The sequence below is a fragment of the Sesamum indicum genome, linkage group LG12, assembly GCF_026168435.1.
Source record: "Sesamum indicum cultivar Baizhima isolate 11 linkage group LG12, ASM2616843v1, whole genome shotgun sequence".
Taxonomy (NCBI): domain Eukaryota; kingdom Viridiplantae; phylum Streptophyta; class Magnoliopsida; order Lamiales; family Pedaliaceae; genus Sesamum; species Sesamum indicum.
Window position 1 is genome coordinate 5,318,814 of NC_142668.1, and position 9,583 is coordinate 5,328,396.

At 36.9% G+C, this 9,583-nt stretch overlaps 1 protein-coding gene across 2 annotated transcripts; it reads right to left on the reverse strand.

Annotated features, from left to right (window-relative positions):
- Positions 1–1,843: 1,843 nt before the first annotated feature.
- On the reverse strand, positions 1,844–6,831 carry LOC105178736 (glucose-6-phosphate 1-dehydrogenase, chloroplastic). Of its 2 annotated transcripts, none has more exons than XM_088876645.1 (10): positions 6,391–6,831; positions 5,765–5,925; positions 5,525–5,619; positions 5,328–5,442; positions 5,001–5,206; positions 4,775–4,924; positions 4,564–4,684; positions 3,676–3,905; positions 3,367–3,567; positions 1,844–2,412 (listed from the first exon to the last, which is right to left on the reverse strand). In XM_088876645.1, the coding sequence occupies exons 1-10, from the start codon at positions 6,611–6,613 to the stop codon at positions 2,163–2,165; spliced, it is 1,752 nt and encodes a 583-aa protein (XP_088732771.1). In that variant the 5' UTR covers positions 6,614–6,831; the 3' UTR covers positions 1,844–2,162. The 2 variants fall into 2 exon arrangements, with proteins under 2 accessions (XP_088732771.1, XP_011100573.1); XM_011102271.3 differs by having other exon boundaries at positions 5,765–5,928; positions 6,391–6,830.
- Between the last annotated feature and the right edge of the window lie 2,752 nt (positions 6,832–9,583).

Genomic DNA, 9,583 nt, shown 5'->3' on the forward strand with positions numbered 1-9,583 from the left:
GTCCTAGACTATGGCCGAGAGACGGTAGGCAGAAGGACCGTACCCGTATGGACTCGAGAGCCTAAATGTTCACAAAGTCATTCACCTAGCTTTTAGCGCCATGAACCGTTGCTAGACGACTACTCATGGTAATGGGCTTTTTTCATTAAAGGTTAATAAGGAATTATTAATTAAATTAGATTTAATTAATTTAATTAATAATAGTGTTAGACACTAGCTCAAGTCTAGCTTAAAGGTGAACCTAAATAGTCATACATAAATCATTGGGAAAGAACAAGGAATTAATTTGGAAATAATTCTACAAGTAATTAGATTGCTTGCAAATTAGAGATCCATTGGATGAAAGGCCCAAGGATAAATTAATCCTATGTTGGGCTTGTCCTCATAATTTAATAAATTAGACCCTATTAATTAATGAGGACAATGTGGGGTTATGTATTTAATTAGATTAAATACATATTGGGATCAATTTATTGGATAAAAATTGGCCAACCCAATTGTTTGAGCCTAATGAAAAAATCTACGGAAGGAAATTATTGGCTAGCAAATCGCAATTTTGGAAAGTGCAATTTTGATCATCTTCTTGATTTGGAATCAAGAAGACTTACCTTATAGATGAATAAATGAACCTAGATACAAGGTATATGTACATAATATGATTAGGGATAATGTTATTACACAACAAAAGAAAAATAATACTCCTTCCCTAGAAGCCACTCGGCCGCCTCCTCTCTCTCGTAATTCTCTTGGGGTATTTTCTCTTATTCTCTTCTAGCACTTAGAGGGTTGCAACGTTGGAACCTCCGGTTAACGTTTCGACTAAGTTAACGAGAAAACAAAAAGGTATCGTCTTCACTTTTTTTATTTTCTCGCTTCACACCAACAAGGCACGTATGGTTTTTATTTTCATTTTTATTTCTATACTACATCGAACGCTCAAGAACTCCAAGAGTACACCCCTTGGTTCATTGTTTTTACGCTTTAATTTTTAATTAATATATGCAATTTCTTTTAGTGCTTCCGCTAGCACGTTTCAAGGCTGTACCACACGATCCTTCAGCTCCCACTCAATTTGAGTATGCCACCGCTCTTAACATCATATGAATCTAAGTCCAAGCGCCTAACTTGCGCATTTCCAGACAGTCACTCTCTTAATGCCTTCTAAGAATTTGCACGTTTAACTCAAAATTAGGTTTTTTATGAAGTGAGAACATACTTTATAATTGATCAAATATATGATCTCGTCTTAGCTCCTCTTGCTAAGGCGACTATTCGTGATTTATTATCCTTCCCCATTTTTTAAGTATGAAGGTGATCAATGGCATGACTCATTTATACAAAATGATCTTTTAAGTCTCATCCCGCTCGCTATCGCAGCGCCGAGGTGATTGCCCGTGTGAGAGGGCCATTCAGGGCCTAGTGACATTTCACGATTCAGTAAACGCATGTTCTCACAAGGCACAAGAATCAAGTTCTACATGATCCTTTACCAATAACATCCCTTCATACATACCAAGACTAAGTGTAAGGAATAAGCGATCATACCACTTGTGGAACATGTTAGACAACAACTTAATTATGCACATGTTTCATCAGAAATATCTAGTAACTGTATATTAGCTCCTCCAACAATATTTGGCAAGTAAAGCATACGTCTCACATATGTGCATCACACATGCATCATGACCAGATGATCTTCAATTTATCCTAGATTACATCCATAGATATCTTGTTGATCACTTAATCGCATCACACAATGTACAATAAGAATCATCTTGATATCTACTCACCATTCTAATTGTTTGAGCACTGGACTAATTGAGCACACATATTATGCATCAAATATTCTACAATGCTTAATCAATTAGTTTCTTTAACATTTCTTTTCTTCTTTCAATTTTAGGGCAGCTCATTTAACTAAGAACGGTGTGATTATGAAGTATCAATAAGGATAGTATGACACATATACAACATTAGTATCTGAACACTAAGTACGAATTTGCAAGCTATTCAAGGATATGTTGAACTCATCCAACTTAGAGCCACCACCTTCTATACGTAGTCATCCGACTCATCAAGAAACGACGAATATTACCTATATACTCATGTGTTGAGAATGATCAAAGCAGGATATCTGAAGAGCCATAGTAGAATCTTGTCCCTTACTCGTCGCCAGCAAGATCTCCCCATCGGACGTTATGTTTAGCTGCAAGATAGTGAGCTCCAACCGGCCCCCTACTCCCGTACGGGTACAACTCCGGAGCAATTTTCTTCTCTTCCAGTTCCTTCAGCAATGGTGTGAATAGAGCCCATGCAGCATCGAGCTCATCGCTCCTGATGAACAGTCTCCGCTCGCCTTCCACCGCATCTAAAAGGAGTCTCTCATAAGCATCCGGTATTTCCCTTGGATACCTTCGTAGATTGTAAATGATGACATTGAAGTTAGATAAAACTTTGTATTGTGGTAAAGCAATTAAAAACTAATAACTCAGGATCTAATCTCAACTTTGCATCTATTAATTCTTAATTGACATCTCATTTGGTGGACTTAACGAGAATGTATTACGATAATTATGTAGATACCCCTTGTAGTTTAGGCAAATTACAAAAGGAAACCCTCAATTTTGAAAATTTATACTGATATTCCTGCAGTCATGTTTTACATTATAGATTTCTCCACCACCTTGTATTTAAGAGGCAATCTATAATGCAAAACATGTTTATAGAGATGCAGTGCAATTTTTCAGAATTATGGGCTTATTTTGCAATATGCCTAAATTTCAAGTGTGTCAATCTAATTATTCCTCGATGCTACTTAATTGGAATTGGCGGGTTTTGGGGGGAGGGGGGGGGGGGGACTACATGAACTGTGCCTTGAAGAATATTCACAACAAATTAATTGGATAACAACCAACTGGACATTTATACAAAACTGAAAGAAGCAACGGTGAAGAATGAAAATTTGGAACCGTAAATAAGATCATATATTGACTATTGGCTATCCACTAAGAGGGTGTTTGGCTAGCTTATATAAAATATCTTAAAAGTTCATACATCTTGTAAGTAAAATAAGATTATAGAGCTCATAGGATGTTGGTGATAATTTTGTAATCAGTACGATCAAAACTGAAGGAGTTTAAAATCTTAATAAGTTGGGAATTCATTACTTTTTCTAAAGGAGCTTATAAGGTTTTAACATATTATTTTTTTTTTATCTTCTTCTCTAAAAATTTTGCCAAACAATTTTCAACATCTCATAAACTTTCAAACCTATTATAAGACATTTTTAAGAGCTTATAAGCTCACCCAAACACTCTCTAAGTCACCTAAGATGTGTTTATGTATTCAACTGTGAACAATTTTTACCTCGCTTTGTAAAGTAGGTTAAGGTCACTGCGGTCTAGTCTCATCCCAAGCCCCGGAACCTTGTTGTTAATTTTCAAATATATGGCTTCATCCGGCTGTACACGAAGCACAAGCTCATTTGTTGCCTTATCCAAGTCCGTCCCAAAGTTCCGTTTGTACAAGTTACCTGGAACATGTCTGAACTGAACTCTAATCTCTGCCCTGATTTTCACAAAAAATATATGTTCATAAAAATTAGTAATGTTGTTCAAAACCTACCATCAAAACTGGAATACAAAGTGTTTGTGATGAAGAAGAAGATCAAGCTACCGTCTAGTGTGCAGAGCTTTGCCTGCTTTCATGAGAAATGGTACGCCATCCCAACGAGCATTATTAATAAAGAGGGCTGCTGCAGCAAATGTTGGAGTAATGCTGTTCTTCGGCACCGTTGGATCATCTGTATATCCAGGATATGATTTCCCACCCTTGCTGTGCCCCTTGTACTGGCCGACATTCACATCTTCGAGCTGCAACGGCCTCATAGACCGTAAAACTTTGACCTGATACAAGTAAACTTTTTGATGTATCCATCCATATGCACTATGACAAAACAAACTATTTGGTACTCAATACCAGATTGAAAATTAAAATCTTGAGTTCGGTTTTGTTAACGTAACAAAATAAGCTTCAACAGGTAAACTATGCGTAAAATGATCAAACTACTTGAGTTCAACTAATTAAAACTCAATCAAACTTGACTCAGTTAACGATCAAACCAAAACGAAACACATTCTTCTAATTTCCAAGAGAATCCAACGCTTTACTGGAGTTGTTTTTAGGTAGTTTGTAAGGTTTGGAAATATGACATTTCAGTTTTTAAAGGTTTTGAAATGTGAATTGAGAAATGTGATGAGTGTTTAGAATTGTTCCTGGAGAGGTTTTGGATGTTTTTGGTTTGCTTTTTGGGGAGGGGTGGGTTTAAACCAGCCTAAACTTGTCTCCTAAGCACCTCATGCCCGTTTCGAGGTGGTTTTAGAAGGGGAACCAAACATAGCCCAAACAAACTTTCAGCAATAATGTTTTATTCTTGACTTCATTCTTTTACACCCACAGTCTCCAACAATACTCATAATAAAATGGCAATTACTTCTATGAAATAATTCGTTGTAATGTAGAGCTCAATTAAAACTTTCCTACGCATGGAAATAAATTTTATACCTTCTCATTCCTAATATCTTCAGCATCCAAGCTAACAGGTGTTTCCATTGCAAATAATGCTAATATTTGTAGCAGATGATTTTGCATTATATCTCTGATGATTCCATAATTATCAAAGTATCTGGGAACAAGAAACAAATTATCCCATGAACGTAAAGTAGAGAATTCCATATATAATTAAAATATCTAATTGTGCATTGCTGAGCCTCACCCTCCTCGTCCCTCTGTACCAAAATCTTCAGAAAATATCAACTGGACATTGCGGATGTAATTTCTCGACCAAAGAGGCTCAAAGACGAGATTTGAAAAGCGAAGCACAGATAGATTTTCGACTAACTCCTTGCCCAAATAATGATCAATTCTGCATCAAACCTATACCAGTCAACTTCTCAATCGAATGGATTTCTAGTGTCGGAAATCAAGAAACTCGGGCTTACCGGAATATTTGGTCCTCTGTTAGGTACTGCTTGAGAGATCTCGTCAGCTCATTAGACGACTCTGAGTCACGGCCAAATGGCTTTTCAACAATTACTCTCGTCCATCCACTCGTTGAAGAAGCCTTAGTACTAGCACATCTCACCACATCCACGAATATGTTTGGAGGTATGGATAAATAAAATAACCTATTTGATAGTCTACCACCCTGAAAGGTTGTTGCCAGATCATCATCTTCATTTAATAACATTCCGGAAACATATCAACTAGTTCATCAGTGAAGCAATAAAGTGGTATAATACAAGTAATTCAGAGAAAGCAATTAGCACCTCTTTCTCTTTCAGTTTGCTATCCAACTCCAAAAAATGTTCCTCTGAATTATATTGACCAGAATGGTAAAAGCATCTCTGTAGAAACTGCGCCATTTTGTCCTCACAGTTTTCTCTGAAAACCACCATCAGAAACAGTTAAACCACAAATGATCATATAAATGCATCAATTATTTCAATGTAGAATTAATGGAAACCTCTTATCAATTCTGCAAGTTAAGGTTCTACTGATCATGTTCCTCAACTCCTCGTCATTCATCTTAGTCCGAGAATAACCACAAACAACAAAGTTCTGCAGAAGTACAGATTAAAAAGAAAATTCAGCAGCACTATTCACTATAGAGTATATGAATGCGAATATACTTATAGATTTAATGTCATAAAAAAATACTGCGAAGCAGAAGTAGCATAAATACGGGAGGAAACAAAGAAAGCACCTCAGGCAGCCAATCCTCGTAATAAAGAGCGAAAAGAGCCGGAAAAATCTTCTTCTTGGCAAGGTCCCCCGATGCACCAACAACGGTTATGCTAAGAGTTGAATCCCCTTCTCCTAATTCAGGAAAATGCGGCTCTTCTGCCTGAGGATTTGCATCTGAACCTTCTGCACATAGAGCAGTTAGGAAGTATGACACTGAAACTAAAATCATCACGAAGGAAATACAATAACAACGGAGGAAATGAAATTATGTGAAGATCAACCTCTCAACATCACATTACATTCACTAAAGAGCGCAGAGAAATTGTGTTCAGAAGAAGCCATTGGCAGAGGATAAGCAGAAACAGTCAAATCCAGAATGGAAAATCAATCTTAGGAGTGACCATCTGTTAATTAAAGTCGCTTACATTCAACTTTAGTTCTTGAGATTATCAGGCACATCATATTGCATGTATGGCTGAAAACAACTCATAGTTAGCAATCTTTCTATCTAACATACTATGTAACTTCATTCCGACCAAACCAGAAACATGCATAGAACAACAAAACAAAGCAAAACTCAACTATATAAACCAAACAAAGAAAAAGAGAAAGAAACAGTGCTGCTGATAGACATTAAAAGCATACCATCTTGCAAAGAAACAGCATTAAGAGGGTACCCATTGGAGGACTTGAGCTCAAAATGACTTCTGAGTTGAATTCTTGCACTAATCTTGGGAGCCCACTTGGAGAAATGACTTACACTTGGTATAACTTTGAGCTTTCCTGAAGAACACAATTTCTCATTGTGCAAAGAAGAGAATGTGACTGAAGATGACTGGGAACAAGAATTACTCAACAATTTAGCCATGCACTTCAACAGAGAAGACCCTAAAACTGCCTAATTTCTATGAATCTTTTGTGATCCTTTTCAAGCTTTTTATCACTGGAAAATTTCAGTGTTCATCTACAAGAAGATGATGAACTGGGAAAACTACTTTAGATATTTATATTATATATATGTCCCCTTTTAGGATTCTCGACTTGAATGTACATGGCTTTTAGGATCTACTGAGGGACAGTGCGCAATGGAGATTTTCAAATGCCTCATCCTTTATATGAGGTCAAGATTTTTCCTGTCAATTTCTTTGGGGCTTTACCTTTATCCAATCTTGAACACAATGGGCCATGGATAATTGTACTGTTATCAACTTTGGGCAACACTTTGAATTCAAGGACTACCACTATTTGGGCCTCACGAGAATTATTCCGTGCCTAAATCCAACAACAAGAAACTCCGAATCAAGATCAAAAGGATTGACTATTGAGGGATGTTTGCAGCCACTTAAAATAAGTATATACTAATTTATTTTAAAAGTAAGTTAAAAATTTGTTTTTTTGAATTACAGTTTTATTTAAAATTATTCAAATTAAACTGAGTAGATAAAAAAATTATAAGCAACTTCCTATCAACTTTTACTACAAAATTTTAAATATTATGTTATTTTTCAAAACACTCAAGAAATTTTATTTTATTTTTTTTACTCTTTTCAATTTTGTTGTCAAACATTCCAACTTATCGATATTATAAACAAAGGTGGTATTATCCATCGGTGATTGATGAAAGATAAGCGAACAGAGTGTGGCAGCAGCAGCATGCAGAGCATCAGTGTTCAAGAAGGTGCTTCAGGATGAAGAAGACTGTGATAACGTCTTCGTTTTACTATTTGTCCACTTTGTACATAAGTCGCGTTTTCTAGCTTAAGTTTTTATTAGTTGTTTCACGTTTTGCCTTGTATTCCACACGTGGTAATTGACGTGTCAAGTAGTTAGTATTTGTTAGTCAGCGGTCAGTTAGTTCTTTCTTTTGGTCTTATGTCTGCTATTTAATAGAGCTCCAGCTCCGGATCACAAGAACGTTAAAGAAAGTGTTGAGCTCCATAAATGTTGAAATAAGTGATCAAAAAGTTAATTAGATTGACAGTTTTGGGAACTATTCTAGCAATCTTTATTCAAGTAGAATTGCCATGATGAATATGGTAGGTTGCATATTTGGCACATGTGTCTGTTGTGCTCACCGATTACGTTAAGCATCGCTTTAACGTCACAATAGATGCCCACAACCATTTACATAACCCATGTAGTTGGGCTGCACATTGGATGACGGCTATGAAACCAACTTCTGAAGGTTGGACTGAAATGTTCCAAGTCGAGGATCTCGATACTAGGCATCGAAAATCCTATAGAGACTTGCACTGAGTATTGCATTCATTGTATGAGTGCCGTGTTTTGTCGGCGATACATGTTGAACGTTTATGCAATTTCAGTGGGTTAGTTGATAAGATGATCAACTGACTAAACTGACTCACTGGGATCGTTAGCCTTGAAGGCTTGGTAGGTATGACTTGAGTCTCAGGCTCCGATTGTACGGGGGTAGTCCATAAACTTGAAAAATCATGGCAGTAACGTGCATACGATGACTGTATCTTAGATCCGGCGGTAGGTGATTATTTCACAGACATGATCATTATAAGCCTTGTCCAGAGCAGTCAGAGTATGTAGCAAAGACGGTGAGTTCCAAAAAGAGGATCTGTCCCCTATCAGTATGTGATAGAGGTGTCTCCTAGGCACTTGGAGACTCGTGTTAGAATAGGTGACCAGAATGTAATATTATCTCAATGAATGTGGTAAGCATTCATTTGTGGCACTATGTGTTTGTTGTACTTACTATTTACGTAGAACAGTGTTTTAACGTCACAACAAATGCTCATAGACCAATTGAATAGCCCATGTAATTGGGCTGCGCATTGGATGACAGTTATAAAACCAACTTCTGAGGGTTGGTCTGAAACTTTCCAATTCGAGGATTTCGAGACTGGACAAAACGAGAGTTCTATAGGAACTTGCACTAAGTATTGCATTTATTGGATGAGTGTCGTGTTTCATCGGCGACAGAGGTGGGATGTCTATGCAATTTTGGTGAATTAGTTGGCAACGTTGTTAACTGATTGAATTGACTCGTGGAAATCGTAATATGGAAGCCTTGGAGGCTTGGCCGATATGGCTTGAATTTTCGGCTCCCATAATACAAGATTAGTCCTTGAACATGAGAAATCATGACAGTCGCATGCATATGATGGCTATATCTTGGATCTGATGAAAGATGACTGTGTCTTCGATATGGTCGTTATAAGTCTTGTCCAGTATAGTTGGAGTATGTAGTGAGGGCAGTGGACTTCAAGATAGAATCCGTCCCCTATCAGTATATAATAGATATATCTCCTATGCGCTTTGAGATGGTTTAGAGACTCTCTAAGTCTATAGCCATAGCAGTTGGTCGAATAGGAAATAGTTTTCTTTATCGATCAAATAGAGTAAATGCATCTCAAGTATTCAGCATAGTTGCCTGGTCCAAGATGAGAACCGACGCCAATTCCATACCCTAGGCTAAGGTCGAGAGATGATCGATGAAAGGACCGTACATGTATGGAACTCGAGAACCTAAATGTTCACGCCAACATTCACCTAGTCTCTAGCTCCATGAACCATTGCTAGATGGCCAACAATGGTGACAGGCATTTCTGATTAATGGTTAATTGGAATTAATTAATTAATTTAATTGAATTAATTATTTATGTTGGACACAATGCCCAAGTCTAGTTGAGAGTGAACCTAAAGAGTCACACACAAATCACTATGGAGTTGGTAGAATAAATTCTAGGAAAAACAAATTAATTTAATTGGATTAAATTAATGGGAGAAAGATTCGAATGGTCCTCTATTTATGTCCTAAAATCGTTTTGGTTCTTTAACTTTGACAATATCAGTTTTAGTCCTGTAT